Source organism: Aethalodelphis obliquidens, unplaced genomic scaffold (genome assembly GCF_003676395.1).
Source record: "Aethalodelphis obliquidens isolate GAN/ISIS:26980383/991018 unplaced genomic scaffold, ASM367639v1 scaffold30, whole genome shotgun sequence".
Taxonomy (NCBI): Eukaryota; Metazoa; Chordata; class Mammalia; order Artiodactyla; family Delphinidae; genus Aethalodelphis; species Aethalodelphis obliquidens.
In genome coordinates this window covers 5,571,596-5,596,458 of record NW_020837974.1, presented here as the reverse complement: position 1 = coordinate 5,596,458, position 24,863 = coordinate 5,571,596, and the positions used below count along the sequence as shown (strand labels likewise).

The 24,863-nt window shown below is 45.0% G+C and overlaps 1 protein-coding gene across 18 annotated transcripts in view; it reads right to left on the bottom strand.

Annotated features, from left to right (window-relative positions):
- The window catches only part of TRRAP (transformation/transcription domain associated protein), a 110,967-nt gene that overhangs the window by 51,776 nt on the left and 34,328 nt on the right, over window positions 1-24,863 (bottom strand). For 12 of the 18 annotated variants that reach the window (XM_027125796.1, XM_027125803.1, XM_027125811.1 and 9 more), the window contains 18 exons: window positions 21,697-21,896; window positions 20,194-20,411; window positions 19,879-20,076; window positions 19,052-19,312; window positions 18,354-18,515; window positions 16,095-16,191; window positions 14,386-14,507; window positions 13,890-14,060; window positions 10,515-10,583; window positions 8,091-8,144; window positions 6,160-6,279; window positions 5,801-5,920; window positions 5,250-5,414; window positions 4,972-5,153; window positions 4,546-4,744; window positions 3,985-4,113; window positions 1,971-2,237; window positions 357-563 (listed from right to left, as the gene is read on the bottom strand). In XM_027125796.1, coding sequence (XP_026981597.1) covers window positions 357-563; window positions 1,971-2,237; window positions 3,985-4,113; window positions 4,546-4,744; window positions 4,972-5,153; window positions 5,250-5,414; window positions 5,801-5,920; window positions 6,160-6,279; window positions 8,091-8,144; window positions 10,515-10,583; window positions 13,890-14,060; window positions 14,386-14,507; window positions 16,095-16,191; window positions 18,354-18,515; window positions 19,052-19,312; window positions 19,879-20,076; window positions 20,194-20,411; window positions 21,697-21,896 — 2,941 coding nt within the window. The remainder of the gene's footprint in view (window positions 1-356; window positions 564-1,970; window positions 2,238-3,984; window positions 4,114-4,545; window positions 4,745-4,971; window positions 5,154-5,249; window positions 5,415-5,800; window positions 5,921-6,159; window positions 6,280-8,090; window positions 8,145-10,514; window positions 10,584-13,889; window positions 14,061-14,385; window positions 14,508-16,094; window positions 16,192-18,353; window positions 18,516-19,051; window positions 19,313-19,878; window positions 20,077-20,193; window positions 20,412-21,696; window positions 21,897-24,863) is intronic. The other 6 variants (XM_027125801.1, XM_027125807.1, XM_027125809.1 and 3 more) reach the window with 2 other exon arrangements.

Here is a 24,863-nt window from a genome sequence, read left to right as displayed (position 1 = left end):
TCAACCAAGCACAGAACATGTAATACCGTAGTACGTTTATTGAAAAATATCTGCATGTAAGTAGACCCACACAGTTCAAACCCTTGTTGTTCAAAGGTCAACTGTACTTACAAGAAAAATGCCATCTTAGCAAAAAGCTTGTACCAAGGACACACTCTCTAAACTACAGCAATTTCCATGTTGATAAGGCCATACACATACCCATACTAACCAATGGATCAGAATTACCTTTACTGAAAGATGTATGACCACCTTATTATTGCAGAAAACGAAGACAGGTGAAACTTCAAAGCAAATGCCTGACAGGGTATTTGCTCTGAAGCAATCGACATCAATCTACAGTATTTCCTACACACCTTGAAGTGCTGCACTATCAAATGCAAAATATGAACCAGCTGGGGGACAGTGTGCCCCTCCTCCACGATGATCTTCCTCGTCCAGTGGGTCAGCATCTGGTGCCCGTCCTCCATTCGGGCAGGCACCGCTGGAGTCAAAATAGCCATCGCCTGCCTGACAATTGCTCGGGCTTCCATTGCATGGGCCTTGAGAAGACTGTGAAAAACCTAAGACAGGACAGAAATACTGATAGAATGAAGGTTTTAAAAAACAAGATAAAAACAATCACTTAGAACTAAGGCATGATATTTCTGCAAAACACTTTAAAGAAATTCCTTAGGGCTCTCTTATTAGGAAAGACCGCAGTAGTTACGTTCTCTTTTCATTCGGTTTTGATGAACATGCTTGCTCTAACATTTTCTGAGCACCTACTATGTGCCCGTGCTGAACTAGGGTGGAGCATACAAAGACGAGCAGGACCCAGCTCCTCTGGCGTAACCAGTGGGAAGTCGGTTGAGGGATACAGATCATTTTACTCCAGCCCCAGGGTAGAAAATGGAGTGAAAGGGGCCACTCTCAGAGACAGTGCTGAATTAGTTCACGTGAAGGTCTGATGGAAGTGAGGTCATGGGAACACAGACCAGCCGACTGGCACTGTGGGTGGAGGGGACAGGATGGGGGCTGGAAACAACAGAACTTGCTGAGCCTGCATGCCTGGGAGAATGACAGGGTGTCACAGATGCCCCTGGGGTCTCTGGTCCAGAGAAGTTCCCAAGAGGGAGTGGTCAGAGGAAACAATCAAGAGTGACTCACAGGACAGGACGAGAGCCAGCACTTACCAGGTGCTTAATGGGACAGACAGGCTGAGTGCTCAAGTGCATGATTACATTTAACTCTTACACAGGGACAGTGACGAACTCAGTCAGAGTCACGGAACTCAGGAGTGGAAGAAACAAAACTCAAACTCAGCCTGCCTGACATCAAAGCCTAACCCACTGAGCAATGCAAGGAACAAGTGCTTCAGGTCGTCAACCCGAAGAGGGGTTAGGAGACAAGGGTTCAAGAATGCCTACTGTCTGTCTTTAGCTAAGGCGTGGGCCGGGGCCCTTGACTGACACATTTTCACGGAACAGGTAGAGAAGCATGAGGCGGACAAGGCAGACACTGTCTTATTTCAAAAGCAAGGCTGCAGAGGAAGGAGCGGGCAGAGCAAGAACAGGGAGGAAGGGTGAGAATGAATCGTCGTGGATGTTTCACAGTCACAAAAAGACGGCAGAGAGGAGCATTTTTTTTTTTTTTTTTTTTTTTTGCGGTACGCGGGCCTCTCACTGCTGTGGCCTCTCCTCTCACTGCTGTGGCCTCACAGGCTCCGGACGCGCAGGCTCAGCGGCCATGGCTCACGGGCCCAGCCGCTCCGCGGCACGTGGGATCTTCCCGGACCGGGGCACGAACCCGCGTCCCCTGCATCGGCAGGCGGACTCTCAACCACTGTGCCACCAGGGAAGCCCAGAGAGGAGCATTTTTAAATGTACTGGGAAGGACAATAAATAGGGAAGCAGGCTGCGCTTGCGCTCGTCCGCGGAAGCAGCATGTGCGCGTGGTGTCGGGTGGACGGCAGGGAGCCCGCTGAGTACCTGCAGGACTATCTTCTTGTGTATCGCAAACTTGGCGATAATGTGGGCCAGCAGCAAGTGGCCGCTGTACTTGCAGGCGGGGTCCACGCAGGCCTTGGAGAGCAGGCAGGGCCACGCGAAGGTCATGAGGCGGCGCAGCTTGCTGTTGCGGTTCTTGTTGTTGTCGTGGACGTGGTGGGGTGCGTGCTCCACCAGCAGCGTGGCAAACTGCAGCAGGTAGATGCGCAGCGAGTCCAGCATGTCCGCCTGCTTCTCCGGGTCCAGGACCTGCAAGAGCATGAGCACAGGATGCACTTCTGGTCTGCTACCTCTGAAAGGTCACTCGACTAGTCTAAGCCTTGAAACACACAAACTCTCTCTCTCTCTCTCTCTCTCTCCCCCCGCACAAAATATTAAGCTCCACCGTGATGGACTCAACGACGTCACATCAATTTTCCTTTATTACATACAGATGACAAACTCGATACATTTATTTTAATGCTGAAAAAAGGGGCAGGCTTAGAAGTCAGAATGCAGTGGGCAAAGGGGCTTGAGGTAGAAAAGGAATACTAGCTCTTCAATGTAAGGTGATTCAGGACTGAGTTTCTTAATTTCCAAGTAATTGAGAATCTTTTTCGAGTCAACCATTAATTACCTTGTCCTTACTTTTTAGTATTATCAGAAAATGTTACCTACCAAAAAATCTGTTTTTTAAAAAACTGTTATGCTTTCCTATGCAATCAAGTATGTGACAGATTTTTCCATGTGTTTCATGAATATAAGAAGAAAATGCGCACTCTGAGGAACATGTTACACGTCCCTAGTGAGTCAAGCATACTGACTGCACCATCCAGTAAGTACCCTAACCACCTTCCGCCTCTCAGAGGACCTGCCAGAATAAAGTCTTCCACAATAACTGTGTTTTCACCAGGGCCCCCTCTCCCCTGGATGTGCTGCCTCACGGCGGCCCCTCCCAGGGCGCCAGCCTGCCCCGCACCATTTATCCCCATCGACGCTTGAGATCCCAGCCCCTCACTTGTGCCGAGTCGGCAGCGTCTGGCCCCAAGGACACAGCCTAGAGAAGGCAGTAAACAGGAGGGGCCGAGTCCAGGTCACCATCTCCCCACAGCTGCCCAGAACAAGGCAAATATCAGTATGTGGACCAAAGATAATTCCTTGGGCTCAGCTCTCACTTCCACAGGAGGGTGGGCGTGGGGTCAAAACTGCAGGAAGGAGGGCCGTCCTAAGGGACAAAGACTACAGGAGGCCCAGCGACCTGTCCATGTGAACAGCACTCCCTCTGCCTGGACCCCAGGACGGAGCAGTGAGGAAACCACTGTGTCCTCTCCGAGGGCAGTGACTCACCGGTGGCACACTACAGGCGGGAATGCCCACGGCTCACAGCGCTCCACCACCAACCGTGCACAAACACTCAGTGCAACAACCTCAAGGCACACTCGGCATCTGCCGGTGAAGTTCAATAGCCTAATGGCAGAGGACAGCCGAGGCACCATGGGAAACACAGCACAGGCATTCCTCAAGCAGACACTTGATTCCAAAAGCCTCACTAGTGCAAACTGGAAACACTATTGTAAAAGTGCTGAGACCCAAGCTAACTTCAGACACCCTAGTGCCACAACGACGTTCATGAACTTGGCAGCAAAGGGGTACAGCGGCAACTGGATCCAGTCTAATATTCTCACTGGCTTCTAGGGGATTCTTTTGCAAAGCTAAAGATGTAAACAGATCTTGAAAACTCTACTGACCAGCAATAGAGGTTTCTACAAAACAAATGTGACATCTGAATTTTTCACTGAGATATATGCTGTTTCTCACTGCAATCTATTAATGTGGAAAAGATAATTCATTCCAAATGGAGGCTGCCTTAATAAATTCACTAGTAAGAATTATAATGTTCTGCTATAAATTAACGCAATCATGAAAAATAAAAGCCTTAGGGAAATAAGCTTATTTCCTTGAACCTGTCACATCTCCCAAGTTACTTTTCAGGCCAATGCATGGTTAGTGATGTCACCTTGGTTATAAACACACTGGTGATGCTCTCCGGGTTATCGCCTTCTGGATTGGGAGGTCCTAAGAGCTGCTCTCCTTCCCCCTTCTCAAAGCTGTATAAGAAAGCAGGATTCAAGATATGCTGCAGAACCTACAAAAAAATTTTACAATGAAGGAGAAGGAAAACAAAGCCATGCTCTCTCTCTCTTTCACTAGGTAGCAGGACCACCAGCTTGGTTATGCTGCACCATCAAGTTAGACTTCAGTCAAGGGTGCAGCTAATAATCCTGTCTTTTATTACAATGGCAACTGTAAAGGTAGGTTAAAAACTTGAGGGAAAGAGACATTGGCCTGGTTCACTCTTCTCACCTCAAACAAGTTGTTTTATAAAAACAAGGGAACTGACAAACTACTCGTCAACACTGGTTCACGGGTGGACCTGCCTTATGTTTCCCAACAATGAAATTTTCCTCATAAACGGCCCAGACGAGGAAAGGCACAGCAGAACACAAGTAGTGCCCTTGGCTCCCTAGAAAACGAGCTCAAACGCCGTGGCTTCTCCCGCAGTAACAGTGGGACCCACCTTGGCTTTCAGTTCATCTCCGAAGTTGGGGTCGTTGAAGTCCACAAAGCGAAAAAACAGGGCACGTTTTTGAGCAATGCTGTAATTTTTGGGAATCTCCTCCTCCGTATACTCTTTTAAGAACGTCATGTTGCAGAGGAAACGACCAGTGAAGGCCCGGAGCAGCTGGAACAGCAATTCTATGTCTCCGTAATTCCTTCTGAAGGGTCAAAATAAGAAGGCAGGTTAAATTATGGCAAATTTCATAACTATGTTTGATGCCCGACTTGCTTTTGAGCAGCTCAAAGTTACAGCCCGTCCTCTACAACAAATGCGATGACACACATGCAGTGAGCCAGCTATGCAGAGCTCAGGGAGGAGCAGCTCAGGGAGGAGGCTTATCGGGGAGAGCAGGCCACTTGGTGCAGAGCGCCCAGGTGCACCCACTTGCAGTAATTCAGTAGACAGTAGGCCAGCAGCTTGGGCTCCTTCCAGTTGGTGGCAGCCATGTTCTCCTTCCGGTGTCTTTCTTGGAAGGTTTCGCTGACCCACACACGTCTCAGCTGGCTCACCAGAGAGTGCTGATTGGCCAGCCAGGAGTCATCGTTTTTAACTATAATACTAATGATCTGTCAAAGAAAAGACAATGAGGATGCTGACAGGGTTCTCCCTGAGTCTTGACTAAACGTCTAAGACGTCGGGTGCCTGAGAGAGAGCCGTGCTACCTTGATGGCCTGGAACTGCAGGTCCAGGCGCAGGGTGCTGGTACTGGGTGAGCCAGGGCGCACGGCAGTCTGGGTGCCGCCGGGCAGCAGCAGCGTGATGAACCGGTTGGGGTTAGCTGCCAGCACGTCTCGAAGAGGTCTGGCATCTTTGTGCTTTAAAAAACTCTGAAAACAAAGCAAAATAAACAGCTGTTTTAAGTTAATCAAAACCCACAAAATGTTGAAATGATATAAACTCTAAGGTTCTTCCTAAATCTCTCAAGGCAGGCAAAAAAAAAAATAAAATCACTGTAAGCACCCTCTTTAAAAAGTGCTTTTTAGACAATAATCACACCCTGAGTTTCATAATCCTAGCAGCTCATTCGTTCATTACCACCACCAAAATCCTACAGAGAGGGATTCCTGGACTTGAGCTTTTCACATACACAACAATGTTTCTAATACTCAAATACATTAGAGAAAAATAAAGCCAGGACACTGAACAGCGATATATAAATTCCAGACTGTCGAGCATGGTGGCAGGGACCCCGACCCCAGCCCCGGGCTCCCACCATGAACATCCTGCTCCACTGGGGGTCGTTCAGCGTGGCTTCCATCATGAACAGCTCCACCGTCTGCGAGGGATGGCGGGTCAGGAACTTGATCAGAGGCTCTCTGAACGGACTGCCGGCCTAGAAAACATGTGGTGAAAACTGGACCTTCTGGGGGTTTGAGGCTCTTCTGTTCTAGCAACCTCACACGGTTCCAATGTGCATTTCTCCCCCTTGTAACTGGAGTGCACCCACCGTAAGCAAATATTAACACCCAGTATCTTTATACTGTTAGATTAACCCATCTAAAATATGACAGTGAAAACATTACAAGCAATAGATGGAGGAAGAATTAGAATTAGCCCGCGTTTGACCATTACCTCGATCAACATAGCACGTTCTGTTTTCATTACGACCTCTAACAAAGGCTTGACCAGAGTTTGAGGTGCAGCTGGGATCAGATGAAAAAGGTTTATGATTGCCGAACAAATTTTCATTTCCTAATGAAGAAGACCAGAAATTATAAAATAGGCCAATTAATTTTGCCAGCGAGAGATACCAACATCACTACAGACCCTGCTAGGCTCTAGCTACATTTGCAAGGTTAGCCAACAGAAGCAGAGTTAACATGTATCAATAGAAAGCCACAACTCACCAATCTCAGATTACAGCTGTGGCCTAAGGAAACTACCTGCCCTTGGCCTTCAGATTTCATCTGTCAGTGGAGGGGAGAGGGAGCTGACTGTGCACCTCGGTGATGGTGCTGTCTTTGCTTTCACGCACACTGACAAGTGTTGAAGTGACCTTTCGGGCTGCCGAGGTGAGCCCAGCAGGGGCGGGGGGTCATGCCCATGGCCATGAGCATTAGGATTCCCTCACGTTGCCATGACATCACGGGGTCTTCCCAATGCACTAAGTTCTGAGGGCACAGACTTCTTTTACCCTCAAAACTTAGCACAAAGTCCTCAAAAAAAATACTTGAAGTATTTACCCTGGAAATTAATTATCAGCGTAAATAAATGACTGACTGTGGTTCTAAAAATTTATCAACCAGGCCTGAAAATAAAGCTGACAAACTGCTTTACGGAATCATATGCAAAACGTGGAATGCCAAGAATTTTGCATTTTTTAACGTGCTAACAGCTCAGCGGCCAATTACTGAGTGTCATTCCGACTTTCCATTCACAGTGTCAGTTCCCACGGTTTTGTGTCCGCCATTCAGGCCACGGGGAAGGGAAGACTCCCTGATGTCCCATCCTGGGTGGCGGGTAATAGGATACCCGTGACTCTAAACCAGTAAAATGGGGATGATAAACGCCAGTCAGGAGGGACCACGTCCCGGCAGCACTGGAGATACTTCTCAAAATGTCTCTTTAAGCCAAAAGGCAAAACAGTGCGACGGGTAAGAAATGAGAAAAATCAGCTCAGCGTTGCTCCCATGCCTCCTCTAGAGTTCTCTTCTACAGTGTTTCCAAGTTTTCAGGCAGATTAAGTTCTACACTGAAATTAGAATAACCTTCTAACAATGGTACTTTCATCTTAAGGGTTTTCGTTTTCAAAGCACTGTCATGAAATCACTTCTGGCCTTCACGTCACCACCGGAAGGCAGGAATGACAGGTATTACCATCCCCATTTTACAGAAGAGGGAACGCTCAGGGCTAGGCTGTTCAAAGTCAGTGTCGTGACCACCACAGTGTGGTATGCGTGAGAGACATACACAGGGGCCTGGGTGCAGGGGGAGCAAGGAGGTTTCAGTTTGAGGCAGCTGGCCAGTCAGAGGAAATAGAACTCCTCCCTATTTCTAGCAGGTCTAATGTATTCTTTGTGGCATTTCCTCTCAAGAGGTTGTTAGATGCATGAGTTCATACAAACATTATGAGAGCAAAACCCGGCTGGATCAGAAATATTGAGATATTGCAATTCTAGCACGTAGAAAACCAGAGAACTTAGAATCTTGTTTAAAGACGTCCTAATAGAAAACATGCGTGGCACCCGGACAGTTCACGGCAATGGTACTAATACAACTCTGCCACAGACAGACAGTACAGCTCACTGCACTCAAAGGCACGACACACTCTGTCCACCACAGAACCACAAGTCACAGCAAAACCAAGTACAACAACGACCCCTCCTGCACTTCCACTGAGATTCTCACCTCTACCCCTTCCACGGCAGGCTGAACCAAAACAAAAATTACAGCATGAAAAAAGGCAACGGAAAGGTAAAAAGAAAAGAAAAGAAAAGAAAAGAAAATATAAACTGTTCTTCACATTGCAAGTCATAAACTGACTTTTAATAGGTTGTTCTCACCTCAAACTGACAGAATGGAGACAAGGAACATCTCCCGCACTCTGAAATGCTTTCCTGAGGATGGGGAGGAAAATCATCTTTTTTTCTATTTATGTTATTTACACAGAACTTCCCATATACTCAATACACAGTAAGGATTATTGGGGTAAACAAGACAGTAAAGACACAATTATCAGAAAGCACATAATAATTAACAAATGCTCAACAGCAAAAAATACACCTTCCACCCTTCAGATGTCAAAACAGCCCTTCTGATGGTGTCACATGGAGTGTATTCTTCCCTAAATCAAATTTTTAAAAAAGGAGTTTTGGAATTCTTGTCTAGGGGGAGAAACTGTAAGACCCTGTTGTGTGCAAATACATTAAAAAAAACTGTTTTGTTTAGAGTGAGTAATTCAAGATTATACGTGAAGTGCTGATATTTAAAAAAACCTCTTTCCCAGCTGGAGTTGGAAGAGGACCGGGGGTTTAATCCCCATCAATTAGGCATGTTTGAGGCCAGAAGAACCCAGAGGCCGTGATGCCACTCACTGGATACTTAGGCTATCCTGAGAAGGGTGTGTGTGTGTGTGTCTGTACACATAGTGTAACAGGTGGTCATGAGTTTTCCCCTGTAAGTTCAATGCCAAACAGGTAAACCTTCCTAAACGTGATGACAATGCAAAACCCTGATCATCAGGGGTACCCGATGTTATGGGGAGCTTTTATTTATTTTTATTCAACTTTTAACATGTCATTGGTTATAGTTTCTCAACTGGGCAATGTTATTTGGGGATCTGACCAAATAAACTACTTTCCAAGACCCATTCCTAATCTGTGGAGCATTCATAAAAACTATCAGAGCTCAAGGGCAGAAAGGAGGCTTGGCCCTGAGCTGAGGTCATGAAGCTGTGGCCACACTGCCTTGGACCCCAAACACCATAGCCCCTGAGCTGAGAGCCGCGGCCTTCCTCAGCAGTGGGACGTTCCCAGGCTCTCGGGGTCATGCTCGTATGTTGATCGACAGGCTTCAGCAGGAAGGGGCTCAGGGACCTCCCAGTGCCCACGGCCCCACCCCCTATGCAACTGACCCCCCATCCCACATGAGCTGCAGTAAAAGTTTATCTTTTTGATTGAATGGAAGTCATTCATCTACCCACTAGGGTTTAAATGTTTATTCTAGAACTGGCTATATGTTTCAGAGAATTAACAACTAACTGTAAAAACAAATAATAAATTTAGAGCAAAAATACCTAACAGATGAGAGATGGGAAGGGAAAGTACAGAGGCACTTGCACCTACGCCCAGGAGCTCAGGCTTTTAAAATACACTCTGCTGTCCCCCATGAAGATTTCCTGATTTTTTCCCTATATATATAAAAATAACAAACCTTCAGAGAGGTCATGGATGGTTTAACACGCCTAAAAAAAGTTCAAGATCCTGTTTTAGTTTTGCTTGTTGGCTGTTTAGAAGCAGCAGGAAACAAGACTCACATAAACAAAACACCTTGACATAGAATGGTCAAAACAAAGCATAATAAAGCCAAAATAAATAAATAAAATACAAGACGGGATGAAACACAGCATCCAACAAATAGGCACAGGAGGACAAAAAGCCACATTAATTATGCCTCTGAAGAGCTCAAGGAATCCCCTCATTAGGTACTGCTGTACAATTCACTGGGCGTAACAGGAGCTTGTGGAAAACACAATCCCACTGAGAGGACAGTCATCAAGTTTAAAAACATCTTAAAAGAATATTAACATATACAAATAAGATTAAAAACAGCAAGAACCATTCATTTTTAAGAGACAAAGTCTTTAGTGACCAACATCGGATACTTAAAAAGATTTAACTAAAGCGGTTTTCCCTCAAAACCGTAAAAAAAATGTGTTTTGAAGTACTGGCCATTTGGACTTTCAGCAAACAACTGGGGTGGGGGATTTGGACCCAGAAAACATACATGCCAATATTTATGCGATGCTTTATTACATCCTCCTTAATGCTTTTATGAAGTCCTAAAACCTCTACTTGGTTTATGAGGCAATGATGACGGAAAGCAATGGAAAACAGCAGCTGAGGACTGTAGCCTGTGCAAACAAGAGCTGCCAGAACAGTCTAGAAAGTACACTTTACTCACTTTCAAGAAAAACTAATAAAACTGAAATACATTTCAAGCTTCCCAGAATTCTCATCAACAAAAACATCATGTTAAAGTGAACAAAACGGCGATTTTAAAGAAACATAAAAAGGAATGTTCAACAATTAAGAGAAATAAAAGCAAAATGTAAGCTAACAAAATATGTTTAACAATTTACATGGACCATAGTCACATAAAACTAGATTTCTGACCGGAATTTTAATTAAAAGCACCGCTCCGACATTAGCATTGGTAACGGCAGTGCACAGTGGGGCTGCCCTCCCAGAAACACACAAGTCACTCACGTTTCCGTCGCTCCTCTGGCCCCCTTTGTGGGTGAGGACCACCACCTCCATCCACTTTCGCAGATGTTGCTGTGAAAAAATACATCCTTAGCCATTTTTTCTTGACAACAGGAGCATCTCAACTTCAAAATGCAGCTCTTAGGTGAAAACTCATATGTAATCATTACTTTCCATGCTATTTAACGTGAGAATGGCAGTGATTCTATTACTGAAATAGCGCAGCCACCGAACCAGTGATGCGAGTAACTGGCATTTGTTTATGTTCTATAAATAGAAATTTACCCTGAATTTACCTGAATTTACCCTGATACAACAACAGAAAATGTCCTGCAACCCGGCCAGTCCAATACCAGGACTTTTACTCCTGTTACTCTGTGCTGCAGCTGTTCCGGGAGTGCTGCCCTGAGCCAGCACCAAGCTAGCCGTCGGGGCAGAGACGTGAACAAGCAGACATCATCCCTGTCCCTGTGGCGCTCCAGTGACAGCGGGGGAACAAGGTAAAACACAGGTGCCTGCTGTGTAACAGAAGAGCAGGAACCAGCTACAGATGAGGGCCGAGGAGTCCGGGAGGGCCCTGCAGAGGCAGACAGGCCAGAAGCACAAGGAAGGGCCCTCCAGGCAGAGAAAAGGAGGGAGGCCAGAAACGGAAAGGGTGGCCACTGTGGCCGAGGGTGAGTGGGCACAGGGGGAACCCTGGGGGAGGGACTGGTGAGATGAGCACGGACCCCACAGTGCATGCGGGTAGCAATTCCCTTCCACACGAATGAGGGCGCTCGTTCTGTGAAAAGACTGTGCTGCTGCAGGAGCAGAAGAGCGACCCCCAGGCCACAGCAACTCAGGCTGACCCAGCCTGTGGCAGCCAGGCTCCCGCTCTCAACGGGGTCCAGCAAAACCCAGCAACAAGTGCTCAGAGCCCAAGCTAAACCACACAGGGGCATCCAAACAACAGCTTCATGATCCTACACTGTCCAAACCTGTTCTTCAAAATACTGCCCTGCAGGAAGTTAACAAGCTACTTTAAATCGGACTCCTCAGTCACAAACAGGCTCAGGGACAGATGGTTCAAATACATCCACTTTTCTCTGAGCCTTTAATGTCCACAGACCTTGTAAAACTTCAAGAGGGGAACACAGTTAAGTGGTGCTTCCCAAACTTAGTTACTTACTGTTTTTCACAGAAACCCTATATCTTCTAAAGCCAGTGTTCCAAGGAACACACATTGAGAAACATTAAAATAATATACATTTCTTCAAAGAAACTAAATACACTCACAAGATTTTACCAGTAAAATTCCTTGAAGGATACCATCAGAATATATATTCATAAAACCTCTATTTTACTAGAATAGCTATTTATGCCAAAGATATGAGAGTAACAAAATTAAAGGTACAGAAAACGGCCAGCTGCTTTCGGATTTCCCAAAGGAAAAAAATAACACTGATTGGTATATAAAGCTCACTTTTAGTTCAATAAGGAGATTTCCAAAACAACTAACCATATAAGAAACTTCAAGATCAAATGTCAAGCAGTTGAAATTATAAGAAAGGAAAATGTTCAGGGGTGTCTTTACGAATGCCCACCCTAGACAGTAAGGTGTCCTATCTCTTAAACTTACGCTGGAGGCTTGAGCTGTTCACCCCAAAAGTGTATCAAATGAGGGAAAACAGAGGTTGATGACTGAGCCCCGTTCTGAAGAACACGGCTCAGTAAGGACGAACGTGGCAGACCACAGGGTCCATGCGCAAGGCCAGCACCACAAACGCAGAAGCACCATAGCACAGGACCTGGCTGGACTTGGGCGAGATGGCTGGACAAACAGAAGCCTCAGTTATTCTGTATCCAAGTACATCAGCACTCTCTGCTTTCAGAGGCATTCAACCACTCAGAACGTGGCTAGAATGTCAGAGAAGGAAAAAAAAAATCCCCTCAACAAACCAGAAACAAAAAACCCATGTACTTTAAGGAAGAAGACTCTTGGCCTTAGTCAGAAACTACAGATGTGATACAGTTCTGTTCTTTTTTTTTTTTTTTGGCCGTGCTGCACGTCTTGCAGGATCTTAGTTCCCCGACCAGGGATTGAATCCGCACCCCCGGCAGTGAAAGTTCAGAGTCCTAACCACTGGACCACCAGGGAATTCCCTGTTTACTCCGTTCTAAAAAAATCTGGAGAACAATGTTTACTGAATGAATTCCCAGCTCACAGATCTAACGGGTTAGACTGGAGTGAAAAAAAAAAAACAACACACAGAAAGAAAGTTGTTTCAGGCAGGCATGCAAAGGCAGCAAGAAATGACAGCCAACAGAGGGTAGAGAGAGACCAGTTTTAAAGGGAGACAAACATAAAAACACTAGGAGATTAGAACACATGCACAGATCTCATACATGAAAGAACCAAAGGTCATAAGATGAGGTAAGATGTGTGTATTTGATGTGCTCTGACTGGGAAGTGATATAATTTCATTTATAACCATGATTATGAATGTTTGTATGCATGTAAATTGATAGGTATGTATGTGTATTACACATGGAAGCTTAAAGGGAAAGAGCCTTTCAATTTGGAAAATTACACTCTACTACTAGGGCATCACTTAAAAGTTTTAGGACCAATCATAATACTATCAATTCCCACTTAGGTATTTGGGCCATTGTTCATTTCTTAGGCGTCTGTAGATACGAAGAAACCAGCATGTGAGGTTAAAAAGCTGCATAAAAAACACATGCATGTTTGTAGTAACGTACCATGAAATTAAGTTAATAAATTACTTACAAATGTTTATTTACAGAATGCAAAATAAATACTTGAAACCCTCTTTCATCTGTTTACACCTCTCGTTTAAACACTGTCAGATCTTTTTTTGCGTAATTATTTCCTTGATAACCGTAAAAACTCAAAGGACTTCTAATGCTCTTACAAGTTTTTCACCGCATCACTGTCTATAAAGGCCAAAGACTGGGAAAAAGCTAGATGATCACCAAGTGGGGAATGATTCAGTACATTCTGGCATGTTCCCATCATGAAATATCATGTAGTCATAAGACAGAATGAAGAAACGCTTTATGTACTGATATGAAATGATGGGATGGTAAATGGAAAAAGTAAGATGTATGTATATATTATACTTCCCTTTGTGGGAACTAAGAGGCATATGTCCCAGTACAAATGGGAAACATCTCTAGAAGGACACACAGGAAACTTAACACTGGTGGTCCCCCAGAAGAGGAACTGGGTGGCTGGAGGATGGGGGTGGGAGGGAGGCTTTTCACAGACACCCTTTTACACCTTCTGAGTTTTAAATCATGTAAATGCATTACTCATTTTAAAAAAATAATTTAATTTTTCAGGTTTATCATAGAATTTGTATGCATTTGGCTTACCATCATCTGATCACAAAATTTATCATTGAAAGAGTTTGGGAAGAGCCTGGTCACCGAGGTCAGACGATTCACGACGTTCAGTGTCAAGCTCCGATAATCTCCCAGCATCATCAACAAAGGTCTCATATGAGTATGGATTTGATCTACTTCTATGGTAGCACCTTCTAAAAACTATTTTAAAAAAAGGTTACAAAGGAAAACAGATATCAGAGTATACTTCATAACAGAATGGAACTCATATTCAACTCTAGCAGCAAGTTTTTGCTTTGCTTGGGAAAATGGAGTATTAAACCGTATATATTCCAGAAGTTTATGATGAAATGAGGAAGACCAGTCATTACTGTTTACTTTTTAAAGGGCTCAGGATGACTATGAAACAGATAGAGACACTATTACAATCTGGTATGTTATTAACCACAGGCCGACTCCCAGGATACAGACAAGGTCAACAGGAAGAACTCAATGCAGAACTCACACCCGCCCAGCCCTCGCTCACCTTTCTCATGCAGGCTTCCCCGGCCTCCTGGAGCTCACTGTTGGTTGAATTAAGGGCTTTGAAGAGGGCAGCAATGATCTTCTCTCTGGACTGAGGAAGGTAATTGCAGGCAGCAAGCGCATCTTTAGGGAGAGAAATCAATATAATTTTCATCGTTAGCCTGAAAAACATACAATTTCCTAGTCTAAAGGCTCTTACCAACCAACGAATACATGAGTCACTAAACTTCTTTCCTAGTATCTGGCCTCTTGAAAGACAAAAGAATGCACGGCCTTCTACTCACACGCTCACTATTATCTAAGAGTGAACATTATTACCTAAGAAGGCAACAGCCTGCCAGAAAGTCCATGATAAATCTTACTGCCCAGATAAGATAAAGAAGGGCTGAAGGAGAGAAACAATGGGAAAACAAGGGCGGAAGGCGGTCCCCAATGCACCCATGCCCCCAAGACATCCTCACAGGTGAGAGCACGGCTGAGCTGTGGGTGGACGCATGCTGAACTAGCCGAGGGTAGAGCCTCAGACTCTGGTGATGAAGGAAATAGACACACACAGCCCAGCGTCTCTCCACTATCCAAGTCTAATCAGGTGGTCTCCTCCCAACTTGGGGGGTTAAAGGCTTTGAAAATGCAAATATCCTTAGGCAACACGACATGCCTCCAGCCTCTATGTTAAAGGTTAGTTAAGGGGTAACACTGTAGCAAGAGCAATGCCCATCCCGGCTGACAGGAACGCCTGAGAGGCACCCACCAGGAAACGTGAGAAGCTCCCAACGCCACACCCACCCCAACTCTGGCTAGCTTGTCTTGAGCCCCATCCTCAAGCCCAAGTACTATGGTCTGCCTCTCAGCTCCTCTACCTCTAATTCAAGCAGGATTCTGGTAATATTTTATTAAGTGTATAAAAGTCAACAAGAGACAAAGTCAACTAAGCAACTCGTATTGGGTATTTATCAAAAAAGGGGGAAATGACTGTTTCTAAGCATGAGGGTGAGTACTGATCTAGCATACGTTCCTAAACTATGTACAATTCCTGTGCTAAACAACGATAACACATTCTTAATGAAAGCCTAGAGACAGCAGGAGTCTCAAATGCTTCTGAATCATTAAAAAGTTTAAAAAGGTCTAAATACTCCGATTCAGATGAAAATGGCAAGATAGGAATGGTATGACAACTCTCTTAAACCAGAATATTAGAAAGATACATACTTTAGAGATATATATAGTTCCCATAAGACAGCTATAAAGAGCTTACTATAGAGTAAAATCCAGTTTATCAGAGTAAAAACAATTATTTAAATTCTAGCAATCTATATAATCCATTGACATCTCACTATGTAGTTTGATAAATATACAAACATAATTTTTTTTTCCACCTTAAAAAGACCACAAAAAGTCAGAAAAATTAGACAACAAAAAAACGCCACTGTCTCCCTTCACTTTTTTTTTTTTTTTTTTTTTTTTTTTTTTTGCAGTACGCGGCCTCTCAGTCGTGGCCTCTCCCGTTGCGGAGCACAGGCTCCGGACGCGCAGGCTCAGTGGCCATGGCTCACGGGCCCAGCCGCTCCGCGGCATGTGGGATCCTCCCGGACCAGGGCACGAACCCACGTCCCCTGCATCGGCAGGGGGACTCTCAACCACTGCCCCACCAGGGAAGCCCTCCCTTCACTTCTGTATCCCGTAACTTGTCTCATATTTACATGAACTTACTTAAGGCTGCAATTCGTAGAGGTACGAGTGACGGAAGGCTTTTATAACAGGGCAGTTTTGTTAAAGCTGAATCTTCAGCCTCGCACAAATTCAAGAGCTGCAAAAGATAGAACTTAATTTAGCCTGCTCTCACTGTGAAGACACAATAACCTTGCAAGTAACAGAACACAGCGATCTGCCACACACAACATGATTAACAAACTAAACCCAAATCCCAAACCATTTAAGTATAGAAATGTGCTTGAGCTTCCTTATTCTAAAGCAAAACTCAGTCAACCTCTGTGACACTTTCTGACCCACTCTGATACCATAATGTTTTTTCTTTACATAGAGGATCACTTCATCTAAATGCAAATTCCAAGATGGCGGGTACAACTCCTCCTCGTTCAGAGCTGCTTCCCAATGCCTTGGGCCAGTGCCCAAGAAACATACATGTTATAATTCCAGAGTTTGAGCAGTAATCCTTTTTTTTTTTCTTTCTTTTCAAGTACAGAGTGGCATAAGCAGGAAGTGTTTCGCTGGAAATACCGTAACGCAGATACTCCAGTGGCTAGCCTTCCAGACACTTTAACAGACCAGTACACATTTATATATCTAATATCTAAAATACTATATATGGTGTTCTATTACTACTTTCCCCTTCTGTTGACATCCTGGAAAATCGTACCGTTTTTTCCCTTAAAGATTCCTACCTAGTAAAATATTTAAAACAGTAGAGGAGGATGTATAGAGAAAAGCATTTCAACCACCCACCCTATTTCACTCCCCAGAGGAAACCTCCAGTAACACTCTCCTCATATATAACATATTTGTATACACACACATATATAGATCCCTCTATCTATATCTAGAGAGAGAGAGCATCAGAAACTAAATTAGAAAGCCAGACTTCCAAACGTGGCCACGCCAGAATCACCTGGGAAGTTTTTAGGCAGTAGATTCCCAGGTCTGACCCCAAATCTACTGAACCTAAATCTTCGGGAAGAGGACTCAAGAGTTTCTATTTTCCGAAAGATCCTCACATGTTTTGATGCAGCTGGTATCCTGATAAACACTTTCAAAACCAGTTTAGATTCCCGAAATTTAAACACTCACTACCAGTTTCTGGTCTCCAGCTCCATGAGGAATTTTCCCCATAGGTTACAACACATCTGCCTCTGAAGCCCCCGAAGGAAGCTCCCCTCCCATTCTCCAGGGGCTCTCCTGGACCCTCCATCAAATCTTATGAGTGATGTTATACAAGGGATATAACAAGGTATAAATGATTTCAGCTAGAACACATGACCAATGACCTTATGTCCAAGCAAAAACACAGGACTTTAAGAATCAAGAGGTAAATTTTTCATAATTGGAAATTCAGACTTAGCGTGGATAAGGAAGAATTTGCTTCCTTACGACTTTTGCCTCAGTTCTCTGACAATGCCTCCAGAAGTATGATTCATGTCTCATAAAAATTTCAGATTGGGACTAATCAACAGCCCATTACAGAGTCTAAGAATTAATGCTTATAATTTGACTGTATTTATAGTTTAATTTCTATTTACCACTGTCTAATTTCATCCCACACTGTAATATTTACGGTGACAAACACTTATAAAGTGCCACCCACAACCGCCTGTTACCTTGGGTCAAGGGGCAAGTCAAGTCCACTAAACAACAGCCCAGCAGGACAGCGGAATGATTAGAAACCAGGCTCTAAAACAACTGTGGTGGTTCCACCCTAAGCTCTCCAGCTCACCTGCTCTGTAGTTCTAGGTGTCTAACAAACCCTAAGGCTCAGATTCTGCATCTTCAAAATGAGAATCATCAGTATCTGTACTTCATGGGGTGCTGCCAGAACTAGGTAAGGGCACTCACGTGAAGTGAGTTCTCAACTGCAAACGGCACATTCAAGTGATTGATAAATTCAGTAACCTGGGCACCTATTGATACGAGAGTGATTAAGGTAGATGCTACAGTCTTATCTCTAGAATACAAGTTCAAGGTCCTGAAGAGCAAGGCTCCCTGTGGAGGGCTAAGAGAGCTCGACAGACTCAGAAACCCCCCACATTCTACCGGACATCTCTAGTCACCATGCCTACCTCCTCGCCAATCCCGGACGTAACATACCTGTGCCAGGGCCTGAGCCAGGCGATGGCCGGTTACTATGGTCACCACCCATGCCTTCTGAGTGCTGCCTGACCAGTCTTCGTGCACAAAGACAGGTTACCAGACACACGACATCACCATCCACACCACGCCGTACCACCACCCCCCTACCTCTGTGTAGAACACCTTATGCTCCACCACGTTAAGGTCCATTGTGAAGAGCCTGGGCTGCAACGTGGTACAGAACGTGTTCCCCTCCATCAGGCCAATCTGCGCGTTGGCAGGCTGGTGTCGGAGCAAATGCTTCTTAGGTGGGACCATATCCTGGAGAACCTGGGAGAGGCAGGGAGGAAGCATCACTGACCAGCCGCTCCTCAGAAAGCAAACACCTCATCACAATGTTCTAAGCCAATTAGCAATTTGAAAACCATAAATGAGATCAAAAGTTATCACAGACGTCCTTTAGTTAGGAAAGGGAGGCTCTGTTTCATATGCTGACACTGGGTCATGAAAAGATGCACGTCAGATACGTTTAATTCCTACGGGTCCAGAGTAACCTCTCTCACAACCACCACCACCAAAACAAGAACAGGACCATCAGGTTGTGCTCTACAGGCCCAGGAAACCAGCACTCTACTCCCTTGACACTCACAATTACTGATACAGACATAAACATAAGCACGTTGCTGTCTGCATGCTCTCAAAAAGAGCATATGTAATAGCACTCTGTACTGGACACAAAATTACAAATTCCATATCATCTCCAAGTCAAATTTGAAGGAAAAAAAAAAAGTCTTCAAAGGTTTCAAACTAGGTTTCAAATTTCAAACTAGGTTCCAATAACACTAGTTTGGTGACAGACGTCTCACCTCCTTATGGGGTTCCATTATCACGGTCACGCTTTTCCCGGTGACCTGGGCCAGCACCTGCAGGGAGTGCATAGCCTGCTTCCTCACAGTTGAGTTTGGAGACGTGACTTCCCGAACCAGGTCATGGGTCACGTGGTGGAAGGACTTCTCCTGGGCCGCCATGATCTCCTCAGCCCTCTCCTCGTCCTTCAGGGGCGTCGCACACCTCATCAGAAGCTGCTCCAGGGTGGTCTTGGCCATGGCGACTGCCCCATTGGAAACCTGCAGGCCAGGGACTCCTTAGCACGAAAGGGGGCGATGCTGCCCACAGCACCCACGTCTCCTGCACACACTACCCCCAACAAACGCTGTCACTGGGGGCGCACGGCCCTCACGCCAGCTAATGTATCAAGTCTGCTTCATTAACGTCTGCAAGGTATTCCGGTAGCTAACTCTCCTGCTCATAGGTAATTTCTGTCTGTCATTCAGAAAAGAAAATGCGGATCTAGACTTGATCCTTGTGTTTGCCGAATGGATTTAAGCAGGCAATGCCCACCATCTTCTATTTGTTTGTATCTGCACAGAGGTTCATAAAGAACGCGACTCCTATAGAAACTTCTGGCCAGTTAAGTACTCTGGCCAGGGGCTGTTCATCAAGACAGACAAGTATTTAGATCCTCAAAGAAAGAGAACCTGAGGGCTCTGATCTGTCCTTTCATTAAAGATGCTGTAATGTTTTCTAAGCTTCTAGGAGAGCATATTTGCAGAACTGTCTGAAACCAACTGTGCTCCAGGCAAAGCAGCATCTTGAACCAGGATGGTTAGGTCTGGGGTCACCCATCACCTACCTCTCCAGTCAAGTCCATCATGACAAAGAGAAGAGCTTTGAGGAAGGTTTGCTGGTTCTGCAGAACCCAAGTGAGAGGCAGCCGCTCCATGAGGAACTTAATGGACACCACACCCCCCAGCTTTGCGTACCAGGCCTGCTCGTAGCAGCACGCGCACAAGCGTTCCACGATATAAGAGAAGAGGGGCAGCTGGCACGCCTGGAGAAAAACGCACACAACCCGTACGGTGTTACTCAGTTCTTACACTGTGAGTGATTTCCAGAACGACCACCCTCAAGCACAAACACGCCCACACAGACCTCAGTCCTTCCTTACCCTCTCCTTTGAGCCCAGGATGATACTCGCAACATCAAATATCACAGCAAGGGCCACCTCCCCGATCTTGCAAAGTTCCTTTTCTTCATACGCCATACAAATAGCTATCGCATCAATGAGGACCAAGGGGTCCATTCCTTTCGACCCGTTCTCTTCACTGTGAAACATGGCGGTGCTGGGCTGGCTGCCCACCTGGTAGCAGGGGAGCAAGAAGGGACCTGAAAGGAGATGCAGAGGGCACGAGGGAAAGCCGGGTTTAGCTCCACATTCTCGTCCCTCAAATTGCAAAACTACCTCGTGTTTTTCCTTGAGGTTAGGAATTTAATAAAAGCCCAACCCTGGTACTCCAGGCCAACTGCTGGTAAACTGCAGTTATTTATAAACTAAGTGATCTGACTTGCACTAAGGCTATTTTTCTGAATGCTTTCCATTACACACTGATACCTTCACCCTTTCTCAATCCCAATTCAAAGATGTATTAGTTTAAAATGAGAACCACAATCGGGTATCTTTAGAAAAATCATTAGCGAGGCCAAGAGGTACAATATGGGAATGACCATGGGTTATGCTCTGGACACTCCTGACATACAAGTAACAGTAAACAGCAACAACATCCACCTGCAAAACCTAACCGCACAGAGAACAGTCTGCCAGCAACCGTTCATTCATACCTGGCAGGCACCCAGCATGAGGCAAGATGGGAGTTACTGAGAAGCGTACAGGTCTGCTGGAAACACTGAGAAACAACCTAAGTGTTAAACTGTACAGCACTGACTGTCCAGGCAGGAAGAGTTAAAAAAAAAAAAGGAGGGGAAGTTCTGTGTTCTGCAGTGTCTGGAGAAAACTACTTGTCGATCGAGGGTGAGGGGCTCCAAGGACCCAAAGTGCTACTCAAGTGTGCGTGCCCACTGACCAGCACTGAGATTAAGTGAGATCAAGTGTTCAGAAACTTAGCAATTGGCGGTGTGGTGACATTTTTACTGTCTTTTCCAAAATCACCAGTCTGCAGAGACAAACAAAATGGGTCCTTCACCACCCAGAGCCTGAGAACCCGGAGCAGAGGTGAGGCGTGCCCAGGCAGGACGACGCCAGGGGCCCCAGGAGCAGAGCCTGGAGACCGAGGAGCGGCCAGCGGGTGATGCGGCAGAGCGGAGGTTGAGCCTTGGAAACACCGCCAAGGACGGGGACCAGCAAGGGGTGCGATCACGAACTGTCCCTGTTCTATACACAGAGGGTCCAAAAGTACTCAGCCCCCAGGATGAAAAACAAAGGGCCAAAATGTTAAACTCGGTGTATTTTATAGGTAAAACTTGGTGACAATTTTCAAGTGAATACAGCACCCACCGCTGATATACCAACTATCTGTCAATAGAATGAGTGGAAAACTGTGAAACAAAAGCCAAAAACCAATCAGCCAAACTCAGCTTCTCTGAAACACAGCGTCTGACCGAGTTTTTGAAGCTCCCCGAAGGCCTCAACCCACCACTTCTCTGTCCCACTCACCGCACTGCTGGGCAACTGCCACCATTGTGTAGTGGCGAATCAAGCTGGCTACAAAGGGCAGGGCACTGGGCCGGAGGTCTTTAATGACAGCGGACATGAACGCCCCGGTCAGAGCCTGCTCAAACGTCTTCCGAGCTGGAGTGTCTTGAGCTTTGTAGCGATGTGATATGATGACATTGGGTATGGTCTTTTCTGTAAAGCTGCAAGACAACAATTAAATCCATCATCACGACACTCAAGTCCTGAGCCAATGATTCCACTACAACTTTCTTATTTTCAACCTGCCCACTTTCCTCTTGTGCAGATAGGCCTGAGTGAATTAATTTCTCTGCTTTAATTTCAGCAACACTTTGGAATCAAATATGATGAATTTCATGATGAATGTTTATAGCCAATGGTTCAAGAGACACCAAATACGTTCTACCTAATATGAGCACAGGTAATGAATCAGAGGTAAATTACAAAAGGACAGCACATTCAATATTTTTGTAATTATTTTCTATTTTAAGAAATTTGATGTTTGATGTTAATCTTTTACAATTAAATAAGCCAAATTGTAAGAAGTATCAATGATCAAAAAGAGATGGAAAAAAGCTATTACTTAAAGGCAATTATATACCTTTTATATGTTGAAAAGTCACACCACTAGGTACAGAATCAAATGGGGCTATGGGTCTAAATGGATAAAGGATTTACTGCCAATTATATGAGATTAACTAAAACCCAAGAAAGCAGAGTCAGGGAAGCACACATTAAACACAAGGATAAGAAATGGTCATCAATATTTTAAAAATTTTTAGTTTCTTCCAACCATGAACTGGTCCAAGTAACAGATTTCTTTCTGTGACCAGAGTCTGCCTCTAATATTTGCCCACTCACTCTCTGGTTCTTCCCCCAAAACTAATAAAATCCACAGGCCCTTCATTTCCACGTGCAACATCTTCAAACAGAGGGAAGAGTGGTGGTCACACTCCCCACCCCACACCTGAACATCTCCTCAGCTCTTTTCCAGATTGTAATCATGCTCTTTAAAAGGCCACTGGGTCCAACTAACCCAAACAGACATCTGAGTCCCACCATCCCCCCGGCCTGCTCTTCCACACTGTTCCTGACACCCCAGTACATGCTCCTCTGGCTTAAGCCAAGACAACCTGCGGTCAGCCAGAGTAAGTCATAGCCTTTCATCCACTTCCTGTGAAACATAGGGCGAAATCTAAAGTCTTCTTGGTGTTCCCCTGAGGCCCTAACTCAGCCCCATCCCACCCCACACTCCCTCCCACCCAGCGCACTACTTAGCCTGCGATGCATAGTAGCACTTATCACTAGCTGAAATACTATGCATTTGTTTCTTTCTGCTGTTGTCCGTCTACCCCACTAGAATATAAATTCCTTGAAGGCAAGAATGCAGTCTTACACACAAACCTTGAACAGAGCCTGGTTCTAGAAGGTACTCAATCTGTGAATGCAGAGATGGAGAACAAACAGTCTTTATAAATAAGTGGGTCCTGAATATCTAAAGGGCAAAATATAAACATGGACCCCTACTCCACTCCATTCACAAAAGTTAATTCTAGAGGATAAAGGTCAAACTGCAAAGGACAGAACTACAGAGCTTTTAGAAGATAATACAAGAGTATCTTCACGATGAGGATGCAGAAAGTGATTTCTTACAAACAATATAATAAAAAGCATAAAACAAAAGGAAAAATTTATCACCTTGACCACAGTAATATCATAAACTTCTGCTTATCAAAAAATTAGGCGGAAAGGCTTAGAAACAATGAGCACACCTAGCAGAGAGACCTTGGTCTGTGTCCATTTCTTCAGGAGCCCTCATTCCTTTGAAAGGGAATGGTGACTCCAGGGCTGGGGGAGAGAGGGCACGAGGTGAGCCAGAAACATCCTGCTGAGCTACAAAGGATGCTCAGAAACTGATGGGGACACGACACAGGAATACAGAAGCCAGCCAGCAGGGGCTCTCAGTGACTCAATCTAGACAATCTGGTCACCAAATTAATGGACTGTCACCCTTTAAATAAATTAAGAATCCATGAGTCCATACTACTATAAACAAATATGAAAGGAGACAGAAAAAGCTCTTCCTTTGTAAAAAAAAGAGCACATGGAGGTAGAAAATCACCATTTTATATCCATACAAGAGAATATGATTCGGCAATGAAAAGGAGCAAACTACAAATTTTGCATCATGGATGAGTTTCAAAAGCATTATGCTGGGACTTCCCTGGTGGCGCAGTGGTTAAGAATCCACAGGGGACACAGGTTCAATCCCTGGGCCGGGAATATTCCACATGCCGCAGAGAAACTAAGCCCATGTGCCACAACTACTGAGCCTGTGCTCTAGAGCCCATGAGCCTCAACTACTGAGCCTGCGTGCTGCAACTACTGAAGCCCGTGCGCCTAGAGCCGGTGCTCTGCAACAAGAGAAGCCACTTCAACGAGAAGCCCGCACACCGCAATGAAGAGTAGCCCCTGCTCACCGCAACTAGAGAGAAAAGCCCGCACGCAGCAACAAAGACCCAACGCAGCCAAAAAATAAAAAATTTTTTTTCAAAATTATATTAAAAAAAGGAACCGTACAATATGCAGCCCTGGGTTTGGCTTCTTTCCCTTAGCCTGGTGTTGGAAATGATCTATTCATCTTGGAACACGAGTCAGTAGTTAATTCCTTGTTACTGCTGAGATTTCGTTGTATCCACGCACCACGGATGACAGACATCTGGACTGTTTCCAGTCTATTATGATTCTTAAAGCTACAAGTTTCCCTCAAAATATAGCCTTAGCTGTACTCCAATTACATCTGACCACATATTGCCCTTTTCTTTGCTGTTCATTCCTGTGGGACTTCAAGCAACTATGCCACTTCACACTATTCTACATGTCTCTTAAATCTTTTTAAAATTTTTCATCTTTTTCTCTCTCTGCACACATTCTGGATAATTTCTTTTGACTTATCTCTTATCTAAAGATTCTCTTTCTCCTTTCTTTTCTTTAATCTGCTTGGGCAATTTTTATAAGGTTTGTATTTCTTGGAATGTTTTCAAGTTTGTCTTTCATTTATTTTAAACACAGCAGAAGCATAGTTATAGCCTAGCTGTGGAGATCCTCGTATCTTCAGTCTGAGCAGATCTCTTTCTGCTGATTCTGTG